The sequence below is a fragment of the Orbicella faveolata genome, unplaced genomic scaffold, assembly GCF_042242905.1.
Source record: "Orbicella faveolata isolate gen_17 unplaced genomic scaffold, um_ofav_v1 contig_47, whole genome shotgun sequence".
In the NCBI taxonomy this organism is placed as follows: domain Eukaryota; kingdom Metazoa; phylum Cnidaria; class Anthozoa; order Scleractinia; family Merulinidae; genus Orbicella; species Orbicella faveolata.
In genome coordinates, this window is record NW_028301577.1 from 8225395 (window position 1) to 8250828 (window position 25434).

Here is a 25434-nt window from a genome sequence, read left to right on the forward strand (position 1 = left end):
GTGGAGATGTAAACATATCAGGTTTTGAGCATGCGCAGTAGGACGAGACAGAATAGACACGTGTGCTTGTACTCGTTAGCTGGAATAAAAAGTTATCTTTCTGATCTCTGCCATAACATTACATACAACACATCTGAGTAGTATTATAAACACGTCAAAATTAATAATAAAGAAAATACAACAGCTGTTTTATTCTTGTTCAAGATTAATGAGGTCATTGTTGTCTTGACATGTTCAACAGTCATGTCTCATGTAATTTTACATGTCTTCCAAGATTAATTAGCTTAAAAGGCCACGTCTTAAGCTTATTTCGACAAGGAAATAATAGTTCTTCATTTGCCAAGCAGGTAAACACTTAACACAACAACTGCTGTTGATAGCAAAAGACGTAACAGCGATTTACTACGGCCTAAAGATCTTTAAATTGGACATTCTTAGTCACAAAACGCTTATTTCGAGGACTTACCATTGTTATCATTGACTTCTTTCAAAGATTCGTAATCCGGACGATGCGTCTTCGGGGAGCCAAGATTTTTACCTCCGACGGCTGAAGAATCTTCCAGGACTCCTTTAAGTTCCAGTTCAACGCCGCTTTTAGCCATATTTTCTCTGAAGCTGCAGCTTAATCTTATTTCACGACACAGTGGAGGGCTATTTGTTGTAGCAGGTTGTAGCTATCTACAACCGGCTTTTCCCCATAATGGTGAAGAATGTTTACAGAGTAAGCTTTGTTACAATCCTTTTAGATTCTTAGATGAGCTAAGAACTCCAAAGAGGGCTTGATAACTAACGTGCTGTACTTAGATGTCCTGGACAAACATGTAAAGCAAAAGCAATCGCAGCCATATTTACAGGCAAAAGAGCAACGAAGTCGAAGTTGTCCGAAGTCACGAAGACTGTATCTGCGTAGAGCCTGGAGCGAGTCAATAAATGGTTCAGGAGGTGTACATGTGGCCACTGTTGTCTCTGTTGTATCGAAAATCACTGAACCGAACACAGGGCCGCAATTTTATCTAAAATATGTTTCTCTTCCCGCATAATTCCGTAATATGATTTAAATTATCGTTTTTATGGTTGATAAGTTATTTTCAGGAATAATTTGGGTACTTTGTGATCGCAGATGGATAGATAGATAGATAACTTTATTTCAACTCGGGTTGATGAGGCTGATTAGGCCTATAGCAAGATTATGCTAATTTACCGAGAAAAATAACTTTAAACGAAAGAAAATTGAAATTAAAAAATTACAAGATATAAATACATAACAGCTAAGACTGGTTTACATATGTAAATTTACAATAGATCTAACCGCAATCTTAAAATCTTTAAGTGTCTTCATACAACGTAGTGTATCCGGAAGTGAATTCCAAGCTTTTGAAGCAGTGTAGGCCACGGACTTAGTCCCATAACGGGTGGTGTTAACTTTAGGGATGACAAGCTTGTTGGTGCCCCTTAGATTCTTAATGTTCTCACGAATAGTAAACAAGTCACTTAAATATGTAGGAAGAAGGTTGTTGACAGCTTTAAAAGCTAAGAAGATGTAACAAACACAAACACTAAACATGACTTTTTCATACCCATACTCTGAGAAGTATGACCCTGTCAAATTCGCCAAAATTTCATTTGTAAATTGAATTGAAACGAATGATTTAAACTGAATTTTTAACTGGATAAAAAGAAGACAAAAAATTAGTTACTCCAAAATTTAATGCAGCCTTAAAAAAAGACGAAAGTTCAAAGTTCAAGTTTAAGAAAGGATAGATTACAAAGTAGACTAAAATAAAGGCACATTTCTGTCTTTCTGTACTACCGTATTATAAGTGCTCTATTCTGCATGAGTACAGCCCTGCGAACAAGATCTATTAGCTGTTCTTAGAGTAGGGTGTGGGTGGAAGAAAAACTTGTGAACGTGCATCGTTTCAAATTCTGCATATCGCGTCAAACATTTGGACGCAAAATAATTATTGGTCGAGATTAACTCGTCAACAGCGTAAGAGGAAAATATCACCTAGAATCTATCACTCGAGCACAAAAGCGAGATTAAGTACTTTTGCATGGCCGAATAAGCTTCGAATAGATCGAAGGATCAAAGTGTTACTTTCGCAACTCGTTTTCTTCTTTGTTTTGTTTAAATAACTATTACTTATTAACGATTATGTACATTTTTTAAGTTTTGCTATTCATGCTGTGATTGCTGTGATCAATGCAAGTTTCGTAATATAACCTTTGGAATCATGTAATTAGAGACACCACATTTTTCTCAGTTTAGTTGCGCCATCTACGTTTTCGCTGTTCTTTTATGCTATCGCTGCCATCGTTATCGTGCTAAGCTATCGTTTCTACCATTGCTACCCTCGCAGGAGCAAGATCAAAGTAAGTCTTTGCTACATATATTTTAGTTGTAATCGTGTCGTTATAGTTTAAGATTTATGTTCCATCGGTATCCTTGATTTATGTTTTGTATCGTAGCTAGTATTAGCTTACATAAGCCTTTTGTATCGTTTTGCTTTTAGTTCGAACCACACAATCACAACCACAACGACTTCACATCACAAGTTCATCTCTATTTTGTTATCCTGATTTCTATATTGTTGATTCATCGCTCCTTCCAGTAAACGCTAACGATTGATTTTACTGTGACCTGGTTTCTTTGAATTACAATGTGCGTTCGAGTGGTTCAAGCTCCTGTTAAGCCCCAATCTACACGCGGCTTCGCTCCTGGAAAGTCACACAAAGGAAATAATTTTTCCTGGTCAGGACTTTCCAAACACTTTCCAAGGAGGCCTCTCTCGATCTAAACAGTTTGTGAGTTCCGGAGAAACAGCTATTCTCCCACACACAAGTCAGTACTAGTGAATTTTTGTAATTTAATATTTATAAACGTGCACCGTGTTTTTCGGAGCAAAATTTCGCACAAACAGAAAAATGATCTAATCGTATTGCGCTTTGAAAGTTTTTTTTCCGAAAAGCAAACCGTTCAACTGAAAATTTCGGAAGGAAAATCAAACGGAATTGAAATTTGTGGCAAGAAATTTCCAAAAACTTTGGGTTTACCTCGCGAGGTTGTAGTCTTTAACGAAAATTTGGAAAATTGCTATTCATTTGCAACAAAAAAATTCCCAGAAATGCAAACCGAAACTTTTAGTCGAATGAAAAGTGCTCTGAAACATCCTGGCAAGGTCTCCTTCCCTTCACACCCTACTGTAAGAGCTGCCAAGATCCCGTCTCGGAATTCTCGATTATTACGGCAGAAAGACTCTCTCAGATATAGAGCTGTTGTAAGAAGTTCTTTGCTACAAACGCTTAAAAGTATGGTGAGTTGTCTCTGGTGTCAACTACCTTCTCCTTGAATCTCTCGCATACCCCTTTAACAGAATGAATAACAAGAAAAAAGATCCACAATTAAAAGAAATGGAGAAAGAAATTTCATATATAATGCAGAAGTTATCTCTCTTGGGTTCCTACTATTCCAAGTACGCGTTTATGCACACAATCAAAAGCTATAACAGTATCCACCAGGTTTGTCAATGACATAAATGGCATCAATTGCTTTTTTTGAAAAACTCTAAAAAAGGGTCGCGATAAAGAGCAAAGACATTATGTTGTAAAAAAAAATACAAACCATAAGGTGTCGTTGGCCTTTAGACATAGGAAGAAAGCAAACACCGACAGCGACTGAGAAGTTGAACCAAAACATGGCGATTTCAGTCCGAAGCCGGCCTCTTAATGTCGTTCAGCAACTGTTCAATCCTTAACCCCTGCACTCCTTCACAATCCATACGGGTCATTTTAATTCAAGAGTATTTGGTGTCGATATGTGAACGACGACCAAAAATCTTTCCGTGATCCTTAGCTCAGAGATAAAGCACTACTGAGTCATAAATTACACGTAAACATTATAGTTTTATTCAAAGGACGACAGAGGCTGGCAAAGCATATCTGTCAGCCGTTACCTGGGAGATTCATCCCTCTGCTCAGTATCCTTTCAGTTTTAAAAAAGGTGAAATTTTATGAAGAAGACAAGGCATGACCTTTTACTTAAAATGCAAAAATGATAATGACATTTATTTGACATATGCATGTCAAAATGGTGCTCATGTCGTTTACTCGTCAGGTCCGTACCCCGAAAAAAATTACGAGTGATGCAATGTCCATGGTAAGATTCTTTTCCTAGGAATTCCTAGAAGCCATTCTCCATTCTCTATTCTATGGCAGAATTTCTTCTCATGTCTTCTACTTCGTATTTCGCCACTCGCAGCTCGATATTTCACCGGCACGTTAATTTGACAGTTGTCTTCTCATAGTACACCTTAGATGAGATCAGGAAATTTGCATTAACTCCTGAAAGACTGTGCTTGTGTTCCACCGTCAATCAAGTTCTGGCCCTCTCTCTGTCACGCAACGCTGCGTTCGTGATAGAGAAGGACCCTCGCTCTCGAAAGAGCGTAGCGTTGCGTGACGGAAACGGCCAGAACTGGAGTGTTTCATCGGCAATCATCCAAAAATGAACAGAAACCTCGTAAAACAGTATCCAGTTTCCTTCACAACAGGAATTGCTTTCTACTATCTCAAACTTTCGCACTGGCCGAAGTTAACTTTCTTATCCTAGGTTCACAAGGGCTCTAGCTTTAACGGAGATCAAATATAGATTTTAAGAAATCTTTTTCTAATATATTGGTAAGTTAGGCTCGAGACTCTTCACTCGTAACTGCCACAAATTTGACATTTTGTTTTTGCTATTGGAAAATTCAAGCGTTTGGCTTTGTTTAACTATTTGGAGTTCCAATAATGAACAAGTTAAGGATGATCATCCTCTCTTGTTATGAATAAACAAATGAAAAACTGTCATGCACGTGAGAAAGGTAAGTAAATTCTATCCCCTAACCAACGTGTGTAACTCTTGCCCACCCCACCCCGACCGTGGAAAGGCGGGAGGAACGCGTGCGCAGGTAACCCGTCGTGACGTCACATCATCGCGCGAAAATTTCGGTTGAGTGGACCAAATTTTTTTTGTCGAGTGCGCACATTTGCGCTGTTGGAGTCTATCTTGTTGATTGTTGGCAGTGCAAGTATCTCTTCTGCGAGCTCCAGTCATTTGCAAATGGATTCAAAAGCCAAGCCCAAGCCGAAAGCGTCAGGGAAGAATCACACGCCAATCTGTCAAGGAGACTGCGATCTGGTGCATCACGATTTAGTGACAGCGTTGTTCAAGGACGGACGTTGCATGAGTGCGAAGATTCAGCGCCTGGGGGACCTGCCAACTGCACTAAAGGAAGCGATAGAAACGGCGAAAAAGGACGGTTGGGACCAAGACAGCAAGATTCCGGATCCCTTAGAAGCAATGAGGAACCCATTGCTCTTACTTGCCTGTGCTTTTGGGAAGACAGCCATCGTCGAAGGGCTCCTACGGAACAACTTCAACCCGCGTGCTGTGAACAACAACGGCGAGACTGCACTGCATTTCATAGCAATGTACTTAAATAAAACGGCAGCGATTACTGGAGGTAAACTGACTCTTTGTAAAGACAGAGAGGACACATTTGAGCGGCTACTTCATGTCCTAACCGATCATCATCCCAAGATCTTGGCGGCAAGGGACAAATTTGGTCGCACCGCACTGCATGTGTCGGCTGCAAACATTTTGAGTCGATCGCGCATCGACAAGCGAAAGAACGTTTCCTTTCATCAATTTTGCTTGAAGACCATGGTTGTAAGGTTGCTGGAACTCGAAGATGATGCCATTTTCACCAGGGCAGAGATCACAGAGGTCATCGAAACCGCCGAAGGCAGCAGTGGCGATTCCATTTTGCATATGCTAGCCCAGGACAGCCCTGCTGGATTCGAAATACTGAAATTCATGCAGAACGTATTATTCCCTGGAAAAGCAATGCCCAGCGGAAAGAACAAGAAAAATGAAACAGTGCTTTCTCTTGCTTGGGAAACAGACCCACGAAATGCTGTCAAAATCTTTTCAATTGGACCACAACAAGGTGAGAAAACCCATTGATCAAGAGAAATTCCTCACTTTAAACTGCAGTGTTACCTTACAAATATTTTACTCAAGCTTACTCATTAGTATAGGTTATCGCATCATTTCGAGTGCAATTTGGAATAAATAAGCACAAGTAAATTTTACAAAGCTAACAAAATTGTCAAAGTCAATTTGTAATCTGAAAAATTGTCAAGTGCATATTTATTCCAAATTGCACGAAAATAATTATGTGATTACTTGCTAATTAATAATCAACTTGAAAACATACTATCTAGGGCCTTTGTCTACACAGTTTCTTTAGGCACGCTGCAGTGTGCTTGGTATTCCACTAATCTTCAAACATTTCCAGAAATATTTGCAGAACTGCCAACAATGTTCAAAAGTCTTTGGCCAGCTTTACGTAATCTTCGGCAATCTTTGGAATTCTTTGGAAGGGTTTGGGTGATTGGTGGAGGTATTTGGAAGTGTTAGGGTAAAATTTGTTGATTTCCGAAGGGTTCAGGTAATCCTTGAAAGTGCTTGGAAAACGGCTAATTACCTTTGGCCTCAAAGAAACTTCGACCACCTTTGAAAATTTTATACCTCAGATGACCGTTGGTAGTCTTAGAGTGTCTTCATACTACATTGTAACTTCAAATATCTTCGTTGTAATTTGCACTGGTGTGTCAGATTTACACTCTTGTTTTAAATTTGCAATGGTGTTAGACTGTAACATGAAAACTACACTCCTTTTTGGCCAATCAGAATTGAAATTGAGTATTTTTTCTAGTGTATTATTAGAAATGAAATTCAAATACACTGCAATAGGACAGAAAATCCCCAATTTCCATTACTTTGCTGCCATGGTTTGGCAGGAGCTACCAAAATGCAGCATTTTGTACTGCTGTCAAATAGTTACTATTATTCAGGTGATAAACTCTAAGTAACTGATATTGACATTTTCCTTTCAGCCCCAGGACTGATTAGTGCAATTTTTTTCCTTGCAATACATTACTTCATACAAGTGAATATATGAAAGATTGTACATTTGAACTGCAGAGAAAGATTTGAAGACATTATTGATCATCACAGTTATACACACAACTTAAACAGTTGTGAAATTAAAGCCTGAGAAAAATATTCAGGCTTAAATGGGATTTGAACCCATGACCTTTGTGATACCAGTTAAGTTGTGTGCATAACGACGATGATCAATAATGTCTTCACATTACTTAGTAATGATGCAATGTCATATCAACAGGAAATGAGAAATATGAGTAAAACCGTTGACTTGGGGGTCGCCAATGAAAAGTTTGTTATGAATGTCTATTATATTCTTTAGCAGAGAATGCAACTTGCAGCACAACACATTTAGAAGAAACCTTGATCAGTAATGATGGAGAAGGATCAACTGAAGTTGAAAATGTTGACAAAATGGAGCCAGAGAGCAATTTCAGTGGCGGTGAAGAAAGCGCCAACCTTGCATCAGAAGATGACAGTGTGCCCTGTATCACTCAGGTCTTTTCATTGTCAAATGAAAATTGTGTGGATTGTGAACAGACATGTAATTCCAACAAGCCAAAAGACCTGATCACAGCAGGCAGAGTTAAAGACGAGTCTTGCTCAGAGGTCATTCCCACAAGCTTGAGCAATGTGAAAACTTGGTCTGATGCTGACAACTCCTTTCTTAAATTTGTCATCACTGAAGGGGTTGCCTTGGATACGCTCGCAAAACAGAACATTGTAGAGGTTGTACTGAAACAATACTCGGACAAGCTCAGTGAAGTAGAGGACAGACTTCCAAAGTTGGGGCAGCTAATGAGTGAAGAAGAAATTGCTCTTAGTCAGAAGAAAGGGGAACTTGCATTGTTAAAGCAGGAGATTGTAGCAAAGGAGAGGTCCCTTGAAGAGCTGAAACAGAAAAACGAACTGCTCTGTGAAGAAAGGAGGAAGCTTAAAAGAAAGGTTGCTCATTGTTATGCAACAGGGCAGTTGCTGGAGATCAAGTCGAAAAAATGTCGATCTGTGTAAATGGTCATGCAGTCATACTAACATTGAAACTCTGATTGAAGGGAAGCAGGGCCTACATGTAATAACAAACATTTATTATCACATGCATAAATTACATTTTGTTCTTCAGTGTTCAGTTTAGAAAGAAAGAAAGAAAATACATGTCAGTAATAAACAGATTTCATTGTTGTTGCTTTTCTTCTTAAAGGTATACTATAAAATTACACCCATTACTGTTAAATATAAAACAAAAGAGCAGATTGGGACAGCTATTTTCAAAAGCTGCCTTTTTGTGAAAGAACCTATCAAGTTGTAATATTGAACTTAAAGCAAGATGTACCAATTGTTTTTTTTGGAAAAGATACTTTTATTTTTTATAACTGTTGGAAGAGGGGTGGGCATTATAGTTATTTAACATGGAGTAATGTTTGCTGATATTTTGAAGAGAGATAATTTTATATCTGGTAAGAAAACTTATTCGGTTGAAGTTTTGTAACAAAAGTAAAGGTTTTCTTGGGTTTGTTATTTGTAGTTTAAATAACAATATTATTCAGGTATATCATCAAGAACATTTTGAAAAAACACCTTTGCCTAAAATTTACTAGCTTATTGTTGTATTGTAATATTTTGTATAAAATAACTACCTTTACTGGCTGAAGGAGTTTTCGTTCTGTTTCATTTGTATCAGAATGTGCTTGCTCACATTTAAAAGGCAAATAAATTCTATTTTGCTTATTTGTATCAAGTCTCCCAATTTAATGCTAAGGGACATAAGTGGGGTGGTGTTTTGGCCAAATAGTTATCTCAATGCAGTCATCAAGTGGTTTCACTGCTTAAGGGCTGGCTGGGGACATTGTGTTTTGTTCCTGGGCAAGACACTTTACTCTCACAATGCCTTTGACTCCTCACCCAGGTGTATATTTGGGTACCGGTGAAAAGGCCGCTTTCAATATGTTAACATTCGGCTCGATAGTGAAGCCTGGAGGACATTCCATTCTCTTTGTTTGTGTCCTCTAGGCCTCACTGCCAAGCTGAATTTTAATATATTAAAAACAATCTATTGTTGGAGCGGCCTGACGGAATGGTGGGACTCACATCCTATCCAGGGCATTAATTACTTATTGAGTACCTCGGCACTCATTTAATTTTTTGTGTTCCGGTTGCGGTATGTAATCAGTTTTGATAATTTGAGGGGGATGCTCTTAAAACTCGTGACATTTGTAATTGATAACAAGCAAACGTTAACAAAATATAGGCAAATTGATCAAAAAAAAACCATTGTAATCTAGGAGAATAAATATATGCGGCTGGTTAAGGTTCAGTTGAACTGGGTTTTCAATTAGACTCAAACTATTCTGTCCGATTTAGCGCTGCATTGCTGTGAATGGAATGGGGGAGGCTATCAACGCTAAAGAGACCGGGGTAAGCTCTAGTAAGCCACGTTAAACCTCGTTTCCATTATTTCTAAGGGAAAAGCCCTGGGAACTACCTTGGGCCAGTGACGTAATTGATTATGCACGCCTCCTGTTTCTAGCAACGAAAAAATCTGATAACAATGCAAATTACCTGGAGATCTGTGGCCAAGCCATTGTTAAAAATATCTTGCAGTTGTGAATGAATGTTCCAGTGTAATCCAGACAACTCTCCTCATTTTGTTTGGGGTGTTGTCAGTCCTGGAAGCCGGGTCTTGGAGCCTGTGACGTAACCTTTTGCTTGCCAACATTTCGTGACATAAAACGATTTTACAATCTTGCAGATTACGGGAACACGTGTAGCCAAACCATTGTTGAAATAATTTGCAGTTGTGAGTGGATTTTACAGTACAACACACACACCTCTCTTCGAATTTGGCTGGAGAGTGATGAGTCCTAGATCCTGGAAGCGGTCTCTGAGTCTGTCACGTAAAACGTTCGCTTGCCAAAATATCGTGACGTAGAGGGGTTGGAGGATCCTATTTTATAAAACCAACATCGACGCCCCTTTCTGATCAAAGTCCAAAAGACAAAGAAATAAGCGGAGACGTTTCATGCTTTCCTCCATCATAATCAGGTCCTATTTTGGTTTTAAATTGCCGAACTTTGTACAGCATAATCCAATTTCGATAACTAAAACAAGACTCTCTGCACTGCAAACTCTGGTACAAAGAGAGAAGGGTTTTTTTTTTTTACCGTTTTGAACTCAGCGATTGCTAGAACAACAAACCGTAGTACACTTTTTCTCAAATGTCCATTGAGTGACAGTATAGAATGGTTTTGGCAACAACTAAAATTGGTGGCACTCAAATTGACTCAAATCCGTAAAATTTGCAACTAACCTCTCTCTAATATACATACTATGAAAAATGATATGATGCAAAATATTAAACTAAAATTACAGTCTCTACATAAACACTCATTTAAATCCCATTCCTCTCAAGCTATATGCCTCAATTCAGCCGCGGCTATACATTTTAACCGGGTTGAATCCGAAATAAGCTAAGGGGTGGGGTACTTAAATCCCCGTAACCTTTTCCTCCAACAAAAACATTCAGTCACGATTGCACAGAAATACTAACCCTAAAACTAAACGAAAATAAGAATGAATTTCTAAAAGTTTCACCCAAGCTAACAGCATATAGTTCGCAGTTATCTATACAATGATGGATCAACTAATACGAGCTATAGGCATAGGTAATATTGATGGCATTCATGTTGAAGCAATGCCAGATATTTCTTAGTCATGCATTCATGAGTAAGGCATGAAAAATTTGAGGTCACTGCTAGAAGTATGAGATTTTATCTTGATTCGATTTATTGGCATTTTTAACATGTTTAAGTGACACGAGATACAAGAGAGATTTCTCCTAAACAAAACAACAACAACAACAGCTAAGTTGAGTCACGAATTTTTCCCAGGTTCCAAGCGTATCTAAATCCTTGCATGTGTATGTTTGGTTTGTCCTTCACTAGAGCGAAGTCATTAAAGAGTGCTTTTGTTGTAGCCCAAGGTGATACGTAACATACAGGATTCGTTTTGCATGGTTGCATTATCATCGTTGGGACATTTCGAGGACCTTTGAAAGGTACGACATGCCGTCTCCATCTCTGACATTTGAAAGAATGATTCTTAAAACACTTGGAACTTTATCCACAACAACTAATTTTCACGTTCTTAATTCCGCGAAAAGTACAATACTCGGACAAGCTCAGTGAAGTAGAGGACAGACTTCCAAAGTTGGGGCAGCTAATGAGTGAAGAAGAAATTGCTCTTAGTCAGAAGAAAGGGGAACTTGCATTGTTAAAGCAGGAGATTGTCGCAAAGGAGAGGTCCCTTGAAGAGCTGAAACAGAAAAAGGAACTGCTCTGTGAAGAAAGGAGGAAGCTTAAAAGAAAGGTTGCTCATTGTCATTCCACAGGGCAGTTGCTGGAGATCAAGGCGAAACAATGTCGATCTGTGTAAATGGTCATGCAGTCATACTAACATTGAAACTCTGATTGAAGGGAAGCAGGGCCTACATGCAATGACAGAAACATTTATTGTTACATGCATAAATTACATTCTGTTCTTCAGTGTTCAGTTTAAAAAGAAAGAAAGAAAATACATGTCAGTAATAAACAGATTTCATTGTTGTTGCTTTTCTTCTTAAAGGTATACTATAAAATTACACCCATTGTTGGTAAATATAAAACAAAAGAGCAGATTGGGACAGCTATTTTCAAAAGCTGCCTTTTTGTGAAAGAACCTATCAGGTTGTAATATTTAACTTAAAGCAAGATGTACCAATTGGTTTTTTTTGTAAAAGATACTTTTATTTTTTTTAACTGATGGAAGAGGGGTGGGCATTATAGTTATTTAACATGGAGTAATGTTCGCTGATATTTTGAAGAGAGATAATTTTATATCTGTTAAGAAAACTTATTCTGTTGAAGTTTTGTAACAAAAGTAAAGGTTTTCTTGGGTTTGTTATTTGTAGTTTAAATAACAATATTATTCAGGTATATCATCAAGAACGTTTTGAAAAAACACCTTTGCCTAAAATTTACTAGCTTATTGTTGTATTGTAATATTTTATATAAAATAACTACCTGTACTGGCTGAAGGAGTTTTCGTTCTGTTTCATTTGTATCAGAATGTGCTTGCTCACATTTAAAAGGCAAATAAATTCTATTTTGCTTATTCGTATCAAGTCTCCCAATTTAATGCTAAGGGACATAAGTGGGGTGGTATTTTGGCCAAATGGTTATCTCAATGCAGTCATTATCAAGTGGTTTCACTGCTTAAGGGCTGGCTGGGGACATTGTGTTTTGTTCCTGGGCAAGACACTTTACTCTCACAATGCCTTTGACTCCTCACCCAGGTGTATATTTGGGTACCGGTGAAAAGGCCGCTTTCAATATGTTAACATTCGGCTCGATAGTGAAGCCTGGAGGACATTCCATTCTCTTTGTTTGTGTCCTCTAGGCCTCACTGCCAAGCTGAATTTTAATATATTAAAAACAATCTATTGTTGGAGCGGCCTGACGGAATGGTAGGACTCACATTCTATCCAGGGCATTAATTACTTATTGAGTACCTCGGCACTCATTTAATTTTTTGTGTTCCGGTTGCGGTATGTAATCAGTTTTGATAATTTGAGGGGGATGCTCTTAAAACTCGTGACATTTGTAATTGATAACAAGCAAACGTTAACAAAATATAGGCAAATTGATCAAAAAAACCATTGTAATCTAGGAGAATAAATATATGCGGCTGGTTAAGGTTCAGTTGAACTGGGTTTTCAATTAGACTCAAACTATTCTGTCCGATTTAGCGCTGCATTGCTGTGAATGGAATGGGGGAGGCTATCAACGCTAAAGAGACCGGGGTAAGCTCTAGTAAGCCACGTTAAACCTCGTTTCCATTATTTCTAAGGGAAAAGCCCTGGGAACTACCTTGGGCCAGTGACGTAATTGATTATGCACGCCTCCTGTTTCTAGCAACGAAAAAATCTGATAACAATGCAAATTACCTGGAGATCGGTGGCCAAGCCATTGTTAAAAATATCTTGCAGTTGTGAATGAATGTTCCAGTGTAATCCAGACAACTCTCCTCATTTTGTTTGGGGTGTTGTCAGTCCTGGAAGCCGGGTCTTGGAGCCTGTGACGTAACCTTTTGCTTGCCAACATTTCGTGACATAAAACGATTTTACAATCTTGCAGATTACGGGAACACGTGTAGCCAAACCATTGTTGAAATAATTTGCAGTTGTGAGTGGATTTTACAGTACAACACACACACCTCTCTTCGAATTTGGCTGGAGAGTGATGAGTCCTAGATCCTGGAAGCGGTCTCTGAGTCTGTCACGTAAAACGTTCGCTTGCCAAAATATCGTGACGTAGAGGGGTTGGAGGATCCTATTTTATAAAACCAACATCGACGCCCCTTTCTGATCAAAGTCCAAAAGACAAAGAAATAAGCGGAGACGTTTCATGCTTTCCTCCATCATAATCAGGTCCTATTTTGGTTTTAAATTGCCGAACTTTGTACAGCATAATCCGATTTCGATAACTAAAACAAGACTCTCTGCACTGCAAACTCTGGTACAAAGAGAGAGTTTTTTTTTTACCGTTTTGAACTCAACGATGGCTGGAACAACAAACCGCAGTACACTTTTGCTCAAATCACCATTGAGTGACAGTATAGAATGGTTTTGGCAACAACTAAAATTGGTGGCACTCAAATTGACTCAAATCCGTAAAATTTGCAACTAACCTCTCTCTAATATACATACTATGAAAAATGATATGATGCAAAATATTAAACTAAAATTACAGTCTCTACATAAACACTCATTTAAATCCCATTCCTCTCAAGCTATATGCCTCAATTCAGCCGCGGCTATACATTTTAACCGGGTTGAATCCGAAATAAGCTAAGGGGTGGGGTACTTAAATCCCCGTAACCTTTTCCTCCAACAAAAACATTCAGTCACGATTGCACAGAAATACTAACCCTAAAACTAAACGAAAATAAGAATGAATTTCTAAAAGTTTCACCCAAGCTAACAGCATATAGTTCGCAGTTATCTATACAATGATGGATCAACTAATACGAGCTCTATAGGCATAGGTAATATTGATGGCATTCATGTTGAAGCAATGCCAGATATTTCTTAGTCATGCATTTATGAGTAAAACATGAAAAATTTGAGGTCACTGCTAGAAGTATGAGATTTTATCTTGATTCGATTTATTGGCATTTTTAACATGTTTAAGTGACACGAGATACAAGAGAGGTTTCTCTTAAAGAAAACAACAACAACAACAGCTAAGTTGAGTCACGAATTTTTCCCAGGTTCCAAGCGTATCTAAATCCTTGCATGTGTATGTTTGGTTTGTCCTTCACTAGAGCGAAGTCATTAAAGAGTACTTTTGTTGTAGCCCAAGGTGATATCTAACATACAGGATTCGTTTTGCATGGTTGCATTATCATCGTTGGGACATTTCGAGGACCTTTGAAAGGTACGACATGCCGTCTCCATCTCTGACATTTGAAAGGATGATTCTTAAAACACTTGGAACTTTATCCACAACAACTAATTTTCACGTTCTTAATTCCGCGAAAAGTTTTTGCGAGTATTAATTATCGTGATTCCAGGAAAAAAAAACTGTACACAAGTAGATTAATTTCGCGGCTTCTTTGCCATTGCTTTAATCTTCGAAATCCTGATCCGAGGACCCGTAAATGTCACCACAAGGAGCCTACAAATTGAACATTTGATGACCGTATTAAAGAGGTTTTGAATCGGATAAAGAGTGCCCTCGCTAGGAGAAAACAATACCATAAAGACTGTTAATTTCAAGGGCAAAAAGTGAAGAACTTCTAACGAGCCCGTGGCTCAGAACATTTAAAATCTATTAATTGTTTCTCACCTGATCTGGTATTAAATTTCACGTCTTTAATCAGTTTGGCGCTCTCTTTTTGTCGCGATAATTTTCGCGTTTTTTCCCACACGCGCGCGAAAAACGCGAAATTTCGCGCGAAAATTAGCAAGTTTAAGGTAGGTTCTTGAAATCTCTTCAATCTCATGCAGGCGCGGATCTAGGATAAATGGTGACTGATTTCCGAAATAACGAGTGTCTTCTACAGGGGTCAAGGGCAATGCTCCCTTAAGAAATGTTCTGGAATTTTTTATTCCTAAAGTCTCCTTTTGGGGGTTCTTGAGTAATTCTGAAATATCTGACCGATTTTCGTAAAACGGTGGAAACCGGTATGGATCCGCGCCTGTCACGTACAGTTTTGACTGGAAATCTTAAAGATTACTCTTGCAGGGGAGTACGTATTTCATTAATTTATTAATGCTAGTCAGCAAAGATGAGTACTTGTTATTATAACTCGGTAAATGAGGTTTTTACGTCTAAGTGTATCGAGAATAAATGGTTAATTTAACACTGTGGTGTAGACGACACGAAGTATCTCCTCAGAGTATCCAACATTGCAACAAATAATTTTTCAGTTGGCCTTCTAAAAGTTTGATCAAATCACGAGGAAACACGATGAAAAGATGCATACCAACTTTCATCAAGGTTATTGAACTTTGTACGTTTTTTCTTTAAATTAGAATTCTCGGTTGGATCTGAACTTTCAAACAAATTTTTGCATTAAGCTTGGGTTTCGTAAGGACACATTAAAGGATTTTCTTAGAATATATCTTTTTAATCAAATTAGTAATAGATCTTTGTCAGTTTTGATACGATGTTACATAAACAAAACTGAGATGTTTAATAAGGTTGTGAGGTTAAGTAAAGGCCTTAGTTGTATTTGGCCAGCACGAAACGATTCGCAACGTTTTCTAGTCTTCATTTGCAACGACAGATTGATACTAATGTATAACTGTCTTGTTTGGTTTACTGATCGCAATGATTTCGTGTGAATACCTCTTTTACGTACTGAAGCTAAGCTTCAAATTGTTTCTATATGGAAGTCCGTAATGACACCGACTGGCTAATCCTGACCACACGAACAGCTTTGTTCGTTCCGCGATGTTGTTTGTTTAATTTTGATATCTTGCTTAATGTCTAAATGTTTTTTCACATTATCATAAACTTATTTTTAGTCCACTAGGGAATTAGGGGGCGTACCTTAGCACTGAAAGCCACCCTCGTGACAGTAGAATTTTGTGGTCCAACGAACAAATGTAAACATTACCTTGGAGCATCTTATTTCTCTTTTCCAAAACGTGTGAAACAAATTTAAGAAAAACAACGCAACTTAAAAGTGTGTAGACTTTCCCACAAGTCGAGCTACGAAAGCCGAGCTCGAAAAGCGAAAAAAGGTCTGTGATGCTCACAACTTGAGTATGAACGAGAACTGAACGACTTTTAGAATGTCTCAAATGACGTGTAGTATATCTCCGGAATACAAGGCGGATAATACCGGCTGATAAAACCTCTTTTTGCAATGCTAGCTTTTGCCACCTGTAAATATCGTTACATTAACACATTAATTAGTCAGATTTTTTTATTATTTTTCTTTGGGAAACAGGGTAACACTGGCAGCAGATCGTCACGCAAAGGAGACAAGTGTGACATTACCTGACGTTGCGCGACGACCCAAAGAGGAGATTAGCCTTGTGGAATACGTCATGTTATGAACCTGTTCCGACAAGCGCACACATGAGGTAAGAGGTCACAACTGTTCCACTGTTTCGTCGTGCTTTCCTTGTTGTTGCAGTCTAAATTAAACATGGATACGTGCATATCTCAAGAAAAGCAAAATCCTCATCATTTCCGCAAGTACCACACGCCGTTTTGTGAGGACACGTGTGTCATAAAACATCACGACTTGGTGGCAGCGTTATGCGTGAACTGGCGTTATGTCAGAATTCACCAGCCCGGGATATTACCACCAGTGTTGACGGAAGCCATTGAATCCACGACGCTGTCGGGCTGGGATAAGAACGGCGACGTACCTGATCCTTTGGAGGAGTTACGATGCCCGCTGCTCTACCTAGCGTGCGCATTTGGAAAGAGTGGAATCGTGGAGGGACTTCTTCGACACAATTTTGATCCATGTGTGGTAAACCAACATGGCGAAACAGCCTTACACGGGGCTGCGAGGCATTTATACAACACCGGAACGTCTTCGCGGAAAGAAAAGATTGGCAAGAATGTCAGCACTAAAAAAGGCCGAGAAGAAGTTTTTTTCAGCATAGTGTCGCTACTGACTAAATATAACCCCAGATTATTGGCCTTCAAGGACAACAGTGGTTTCACAGCGTTCCACTTGTGCGCTACGAACATCACATACACTAACTCGAACAAAAGCGCGTCTTTTCATCAATTCTGTTTAAAGGTTATGATCAAACGATTGTTTGAACTTGAAGCCGCTTCCTTGTTGTCAAAATATGAAGTGATGGAAATCATTAAAGCCCCAGACAATGAGCACGGTGATTCTATTTTGCATATTCTGGCCAGAGACAGAAAGGATGGTTTTGAGGTCCTGAAATTCGTTCGCCTCTTTGTTCTATTGGGCATAGGAACTGAATTGCCAAATGAGAAAAACTGGACAAATGAAACAGTGTTTTCAATCGCTTGCCAGACGAATGCACGCGGCGCTGAGGAAATATTTCCGGGCTTATCATGTGCGAACAGCTGTCAACATTATTTTGATTGGCAATATCAAGGTTAGTACAGTATTCATTAGTAGAATATCGTATGTTATTTAAATGAGCTCATGAGCTTACTTTGGCCACATACAAACTTACGTTTAAATCAGGCAGGAAACCTGAAAATAACAGTTTAATGAGATAGAAAAACACCAAAGACATAAAGGAACAAGGATGGCTAAGGATGGAGAAGATTGACACGGATTACAAACGACGACCTTGAAAAATTGAGGCTAAACTTTTCAATATGCGCAAACCGTGACTGAGCTCCTTCAAAGAACATGGCGTGCGTTTAAGACGCTCTAGTTAACAGCAGTTTCTCCCCATATAGGGTTTCGTCTAACAAGGCGTCTGACATAGTTCATTCTCGAGCTGTTGACCGGGACCACTTTCTCCTTTCCTGTACGTACCTGGTGTACAAGTTACCATGGTAAAGGTACGGAGAGGATTTTTTGGCGTGGAAGCGTTCCGTGACCACACCCAAAGGACGGCCTCCGCCCTCCCTTGACAAACATACAAACAAGAAAACAAAATCAAAAGAAAACAGGGATGAAAGGGGGACGAGAATTTAGCACCCAACTTATTCTCCCGACGGAACAAAAAGAGGGCCTGCCAGTTAGGAAAATGTTCCACAACACTCTAAAATGTCTCTTATCTCCATGTAGATCCTTCAGCTACCACACAACCCGAAATGTTGCGAGGAACTGGGGTTCAAGTGGCAAACATCGACACCAGTATACCACAGGTATACCACAACTTTGAGGATGCCGGTTTTCCCACAGGACACCCATTCGCGGAGTTGAATGCCACTTCTTCGAACCCGAATGTTGATCACGCTGTTCCTCGTGTCCTCATAAGTATGCCGAAGATCACCAACACGTTTTCGCTGGCCGGAGAAGAAGCTTGCGAAGAGAGAAGTCAAGGGTCTTCCAAAACAGAATCTGCAGAAAACTCAAGTACATCAAGTGGTGACGTTGAAGTCATTGAAACTTGGGCAGCTGATAATCGCTGGGACTGGGGTGAGCCACACACTGATGAAGTTAGCCAATCAGCTTGCAGTGAGAATGCGGAAACTTACAGCACATCTTCAAGTGAGGTTGAAATCGTGGAATCTTGGGAGTTAAATGAGTCCTCGGATCTTAGCCTGTCGCCATGTGACGAAGCTAGGAACACTGAAGGAGAAAGTTCTTTTCTTGAATTCGTGTTAACTGAGGGAAGTTCCCTGGATGCGCTCTCAAAGAGGGACATCGTGGCTGTAGTCCTGACAAAGCATAAGGAAAAAATACGTGAACTGGAAGACAGCATACCGCAACTTGAAGATATGTTAACAGAAAGCGAAACGAGTATAGTTCAGAAGACTGCAAGACTGAACTCATTACAGAAGGAAGTAGATTCGTTGAAAAAGGAGATTGCCGAAAAAAACAAATCCAGGAACGAACTGCGACAGAAAATTGACCTGATGAATGAGGAGAAGAACAGCCTTAGGAGAAGGGTGGAACATTGTCAGGAAACCAAAGAGCTGCTTACAATCCCTTTTAAAAAGGCTCGAGTATGAACAGTGCATTAAGTTTATCCACTTAAAAGCTTTTTTCACGGATAATAATACCTAATCGTACCCTTGGTCTAGCAATGTGGCTGAACTACCGTATTAAGCATACCCAAATTTGGACGTCATAGCCATATCAGATCAGTGACTTGATATCGAAGGATACCAGGACAGTAGACACAACTTCTGTATGGTGACTTAATACAAATGTGGGTACTGTGTCCATATGTGGTCAAGAAGTCCTTGTTATTTGTCATCCGTACCCCTACATAGACTTGCAATATCTTTATCAGTTCAGTATAGTTTCCTGAATACTCGGACTTGTGCTCCAGAATTCTCTCCGGCATCTTGCAAAGTGCTGTACAGCCACAGGTTACCTCGCCCTGGTTGTAAAAATATGATTCGTTGACATTTTGCTGAATAATTGAACGATTACTGACCATGCTCAATCTTTCATGCGGAATATCGTCTCTGATTCTAGCCAAATGAGGATCGGTATCATAGAAACAAATTTCAAACGTATAAGGAGTGCAATTCATTTAGGTAATGCTTTATTTTGCAGAGGAACGTTTAAATCGATTGCTGATTTGCATTTTATATCAACAAATAGTTAGAAGATTATAAGAAGTTTGGTTCTTCAGTCTGGCTCAATTTAAGTGAGCTCTGTCCTAATTACAACTCGAGGTATTTATATATGTAGTTGGCATATACTTTGGCGAGGCAATCACTACAAATTCATTTCGTTGACGTATCTGAGACGAACGGCCGACAAGACTGTCGGTTTTTTTTTTTTTGTGCAGACCACGTGACCCCAAACGATTGGCCGCGACGAAACATCGAGGCCTAAGAACTTAGAAACGTTTTATGAAGATAATTCTACAGAGTTTGCGCAAAATTAACATGAAGTTGATATTTATGTATATGTTTTTGCTTATCGACATTTAAGATGCCGAGTCATGTTGAAGTGCCATTGGCCATTACTCGACTTGGCTATAAGTGTCACGTGATGTCTTGCACTTATTATGTAGAAAATGGAGCGGTTTTCAATTGAGCCGGTGTCGAAAGTAATTAGACAATTACTTTGGTTTTGGTTTTGGTTTTACGACACTCAATTGAAAACCGCACTAAAGATACCGAACAGTGAACGATACGCAGTGCCAGAACTCTCAGGAAAACAAAATCTTTACTGAAATGCATCGAATATGACTATAATTGAATCACGCTCTTTAGAACAGTCGAAAAGAAGTAGTTCCTCCTTACTGAATGTCGCTTTTTTATAAGTTCTAGTTCCACTTTTCGATAGAAGCGCCCCCTTTACGAAATTGACATAAAAATTACTCAATACACGAGTGAATTATGTAGTCGGCTTTCTCATCTGAACGTAATATTGAACTTTTGTACAGACGAAAAGAATATGTTGTGGTTCATTAGAAAGTTTTGTGATTACAGTCCATTAATGATTTATGATTAACAATGTTTTCCAACAAATAAATAAACAAACAAATAAATAAATAAATAAATGTTTTACTACTATTATACATCAGAGAATGATAGCGTGTTTCACTGCATGACGTTGCCCGTGTGATTTGCGTTACAGTTGTTATTTAGTCAATAAAAACGTCTGTTCCTGTAGTTTAAGAAATCGGCTGTGTTTTCTTTCTTTTTTTTAACTTGGAGTGTTATTAAATCAAGCATACGTTTTCCTGTCAGCACAACTAGCCAAACAAGTAGTAGCCTAGGGTAAATATATTTTTATTCTCTCGAGTTTCAAATCTATACAGACGATCGCAAAGCTAGTAACTGCCCTAACGAGCGATTAACTGTCCCCTCTGCCAAGCTGCGATGGGTAAACAGATCTAAATACCGTTGGCTGACAGTTCAGAAACACGGTCGCAAAATACATAGGAATCTTACATCACGATCGGAATGCAAAACATCCATTTATAGGAAGGTAAAACATCCTTGCAGCGGAAATGAACCAGGAATCTCTCCGCGCGTGGACAAACATTTATGATATGGAAAAAGTGATTATAATAAATGTTGATGCTTACAACTATGTCATTGGGCTTAATGAATTTCTGGGAAAATTACGAAGACATGTTTTTTTGTCTTAATGTATTTATCAATTGCATGTTAGCACTTTCCTTACATGCATTGAAAACATTTCAGGCATTCCGTCCATTCTTTTGTGGCTTAATTACACTGGAATTTTGAACACTCCAGTATTAAGTTACCTCCCCTCTCGTGCAAATTGTCTATCCTGTGTTCAACCGACAGTTTTTCTTCACTACAGTTATACGACAAAGACATAAATGATGGTAATTACTGGCATTCAAGTACAGAAGAGACTATTTTGGTAACATGACGACGGCAATATAAATGAATTCAAAGAATGCGAACACACTTGTGTACCGCAACGGAAATATGCATTCCTAACATTCTCGTAATCAGTCACCACAGAATTCCGAGAGCTCGATCCCTGTAGTTTTGACGACTCTATCATCCCTCGAATAGTTTTCCTATAGTAAAACGCTCGAATAAATTATTAGCGGACTTTTGAAAGATGAAGATTCGACGAGGTCACACAATATCATGTCACGCTAAGAAGGTCACGTCTGACTGAAAGCTTACCTGTGTAGATACCATCTGAGTGTCTGTCGCTTCTTGAATCGATCGTATATATAAAGCCTACATCTACGTGGTCTAGATATAACAGATCGATGGAAAGAGTGAATTATCACACACCCTTCTGCCCAGGTCGACCGAATTCTTGCAGTGTAAGTCATCACGATTTGGTGAACATTTTATGCTCGGATTTCGATAATTCCTCTGGTAACTTGTCAGTGGAAATGAAACAGTGCATCGAAATAGCCAAAACATTTGGCTGGGACCAAAACAGTAACGTTCCTGATCCTTTAAAAGAGTTAAACTGTCCGCTGCTCTTCCTGGCTAGTGCGTTTGGAAAGACAGGTGTTGTGGAAGGACTTCTTCGAAACGGTTTCAACCCTGGCGTTGTGAATGAACACGGCGAAACTGCTTTGCATGCTGCGGTAAAACACTTGCACATGTATAGTAATCCGACGGGGAAAGCCTTCAGGAAAAGGGAAGACGTTTTTCAGCGTATTTTACTTACGCTAAGCGCTGCTGATCCTAAGATCTTAGAGGCTCAAGATAGCGAAGGTCGTACAGCTCTACATGTGACAGCCATTGCAAGCTTGGACCGCAGTGGATTCGCTGACTGGAACAAACGGCCAGCTCTCTTTTCTCAATTCTGTTTGAAGGCTATGATTAAACGCCTCAAGGAGCTTGAAGCTGCAGCTGTGCTAACCAGAGATGAGGTTTTACACATCGTCAAAACTACCGAACATCGAAATGGTGATTCCGTTTTGCACATTTTGGCCGGCGATACCGAGTTCGGATTTGAGACACTGAAATACATCTTAGACTTGTTTCTTCCTGGAAGGCTGCCGGACGAAAAAAACAACGAAGGCAAAAGCGTTTTTTCCATCGCCTGGGACATTGACTCAGAAAAAGCTTTGATGTTATTTTTTTCCGGACCATCGCAACGTCTTGAGCAAGGTAAGGAATAATTCTAAATTAATATTGAGAAACTGTTCTTTCCAACGCTATATCACGCACATTGTCTGCCAAAGGTATCGACGCTTAGCTTTGGCATCACTGTTTCTTCAGGGTTCAAAAATTTTTTTTGCTGTTTTGTGTTTGCTATGTTGCCTGGTGGCTCAGCCCGAACTAGTAGCGCGGTGCTTGATGGGACGCAATAGGCCATTTGCGAGTTGCCTTTTGCCTCGATGTCAAAACGAATCTTCGAGCGAAAACATTCATATGAGCCATATGAAAGTGTGTTCCCCCTACAGGTCCATTTTCATGCAAATTAAACTCCCTTTCATATCAAGAGTTTGCTCCGAGACTCGTTTTTTTTAAAACAGAGGCACAAAGTAACTTAAGTAACAGGCCACCAAAAATGGCTTCTACACTGTGTAATCCAGTTTACTGTAGTAAAATGAAAACTTCAAACAACTTCATTGGAATCTCTTTCGGCTTTCACAGGAAAAAGCTCCCCTTCTGCTGCACAATCTGGAGGAAAGCCAGCCGTTAACAATACCGAGGACCAAAACCAAATAGTAATCAATATTGATATAATGGAAGCAGATGGCAATCAGTCTGGTGTCCCTGAAGGTTCCAGTACCACTGCGACAGGGAGCCCAGTCCCTAAAGTAGTTGTGACTTCATTCGACCCTAAAGCTGACTCCCTTGAAGCAGAATTACCGACGATCGCAGAATTTTGGTCGCTGGCTAGTGAGGGATGTTCAGAGAACAGCCGTGAGAAAACTAGGGATGAAAAATCCGCTGGCGCGACTTCTTCAAGTGACATTGAAGCTGTCGATGAAAAAATTCATGATGCAGTTAATCTGCCGTCTATTTTGAGTTGTTTGGAGTCTTCCTCCACTGATTCAGGATCCTCTCGCTTGTCTAGCGAGACTGAAGCTGTGGAAGCGGAGATCACTTTGGGGCGGAAACGCAAAAAAGACGCTGGAGTTAACGAGTGTTTATCGGATCTCGCAGATGAAGGCCTGGACCTTTTTGTGGACACCCCAGGCAAGGTGGCTTTTGTTGGAGTTCTGTTAACAAATTATCAACAGAAACTGAGTCAAGTACAGGACAGCTACATGAAGTTCAGGCAGCTGAGAGTGGAAGGCGAAACGGCTTTGAAGCAGAAGAATATAAAAATGGAACTTTTGAGGAACGAGCTTGATCTTCTTAAAAAAGAGATCTCTGCCAAAAAGAGGAGCGTCAAAGACCTCCAAAAGAGAGAAGAACTATTGTGTAAAGAGAAAACAAATATAATGAAAAAGATCTCGCATTGCGAGACACTTAAAATTCAGTTTGAGGGGAAAAAGTCTCGCTCGAAGTGACTAAATTCGTCTATAATAAGTCGTTGTGTTCGTCTCGCGTGCTTTACAATGTGTAAATCCTTACAGAGTCTAACCAACAAGCTTAGAAGATTGTAGTCGGCGCGGGAATCCAGTGTGCAGAAGAAACGAAGGGCAGATATTACTGAATTTTAGCACAGCTGTTTTTGAAACTCGGACGGGAACTAGTAGTTGAATGTTCTCCTTTTTGGTGCTATCGACTTTGTTCCAAAAATAAAAAACGTCAAATTGTAAATTCTGAAACGGGTCGGCGCTTTCTAACTCACCAGTGAGTGGGAAAGCGTATCAAACAACAAGAACGTTAACTTCTGGCTGTCGTCCATGGTTCCAAAAACAGCTATGAAGCTTGCGCAGTTTTATGCACTCTGCAGTAGCTTTTTAGTGATCTTGTGTGAAGCTGAACAGCATGTAGAAGTGTCATTGATAGCTGACAACTTTTTTTTGATCTGTAAGTTGGTTTTAGGAAGTCCACAATATTGAGAAGGATTTCATTGAACTGAGCTGTGTAATTGCGCATGAACCCTTGTCCTCGTAATGGAATATTCCGTTGTAATTGTTGCGGCATTTTGCCTCTTAACAGAACTTTGAGCACTTCTCTATTCCCCTTTTATTTTTACTCATTTAGGACGCGCGCACCGAGAGCGCGCGTATTTTAGATCGCACATGTGATGTAATATTTGATAAACTGTCGCGCCATACTGTTGTAGCCTTTTAGAAAAGGGGGGAAATTTTTCGTTGAAATGCAGGTTGTTTTAATTTTTAGTGGTCTGCTTCGGTTTTGTTTTAGAAGTTATCGGTTTTCCAAACTCACGGAAGTTCCTCTCCACAGTAATAATTGTGTTATGAAAATAGCATTACCTACCATTGCTGGCAAAAGTGTCACGTTAAAACACTATTATGTTTGAATACCATGGACAAACTTTACTCCTCCCTTCGAATTCCCTCCAAGATAATTATCTTTAAAAAATGTTGGATTTTTAGTCTCGATTACTTAGGTCCCGACCACACTATTGCGTTTTCAAAAGTCTCCGTTTTCACTTCGAAGAAATCGAAGCAAAATGTTTCCACCCTCACTAGCGTTTTTGCATCGCTTTTTGACCTGTCCACACTAATCCGTTTTCATTCGAAAACGTTAATAGCGACAGTACATCACGCTTTTTTCCGCACTGTTTTCAAAAAGCCTTCGTTAATTTTCACCTAGCCACATTAGAAATGGAGAGTTATCAAAAAGCTCCACTTTTGAGAACGCATTTTGCGGTTTTCTGCGTTTTCGATCGTTTTAGTGTGGACGGTGGACGAAAATTCATTTAAAAGTACGCGTTTTCAAACG

At 39.4% G+C, this 25434-nt stretch overlaps 4 protein-coding genes across 7 annotated transcripts in view; 3 read left to right on the top strand and 1 right to left on the bottom strand.

Moving 5' to 3' along the window:
* LOC110066170 (synaptic vesicle 2-related protein-like) overlaps positions 1 to 9941 on the bottom strand; it is a 33028-nt gene extending 23087 nt beyond the window's left edge. The window contains exon 1 of one of the 3 annotated variants that reach the window (XM_089279054.1): positions 9548 to 9941. Coding sequence is in view for 2 of the 3 variants with exons in the window: in XM_089279053.1 (XP_089135179.1) it covers positions 467 to 602 (136 nt within the window). In the remaining variant the exon portion in view is untranslated. Of the gene's footprint in view, positions 1 to 466; positions 1026 to 9547 lie in introns of those variants that run through there. The other 2 variants (XM_089279053.1, XM_089279052.1) reach the window with 2 other exon arrangements.
* LOC149097015 (uncharacterized) lies at positions 4991 to 8722 on the top strand. Its single transcript, XM_089279055.1, has 2 exons — positions 4991 to 5990; positions 7314 to 8722. Exons 1-2 carry the CDS (start codon positions 5102 to 5104, stop codon positions 8000 to 8002), a joined length of 1578 nt encoding a protein of 525 aa, XP_089135181.1. The 5' UTR covers positions 4991 to 5101; the 3' UTR covers positions 8003 to 8722.
* Positions 9942 to 15726: 5785 nt separating the features above from the next.
* Positions 15727 to 20794, top strand: LOC110066171 (uncharacterized). Of its 2 annotated transcripts, XM_020773376.2 has the most exons (3): positions 15727 to 16274; positions 16484 to 17624; positions 18272 to 20794. In XM_020773376.2, exons 2-3 carry the CDS (start codon positions 16685 to 16687, stop codon positions 19159 to 19161), a joined length of 1830 nt encoding a protein of 609 aa, XP_020629035.2. In that variant the 5' UTR covers positions 15727 to 16274; positions 16484 to 16684; the 3' UTR covers positions 19162 to 20794. The 2 variants fall into 2 exon arrangements, with proteins under 2 accessions (XP_020629035.2, XP_089136053.1); XM_089279927.1 differs by lacking the exon at positions 15727 to 16274 and having other exon boundaries at positions 16292 to 17624.
* Positions 20795 to 21608: 814 nt separating this feature from the next.
* Positions 21609 to 24866, top strand: LOC110066172 (uncharacterized). Its single transcript, XM_020773377.2, has 2 exons — positions 21609 to 22731; positions 23221 to 24866. Exons 1-2 carry the CDS (start codon positions 21873 to 21875, stop codon positions 24084 to 24086), a joined length of 1725 nt encoding a protein of 574 aa, XP_020629036.2. The 5' UTR covers positions 21609 to 21872; the 3' UTR covers positions 24087 to 24866.
* The last annotated feature ends 568 nt before the right edge of the window (positions 24867 to 25434 follow it).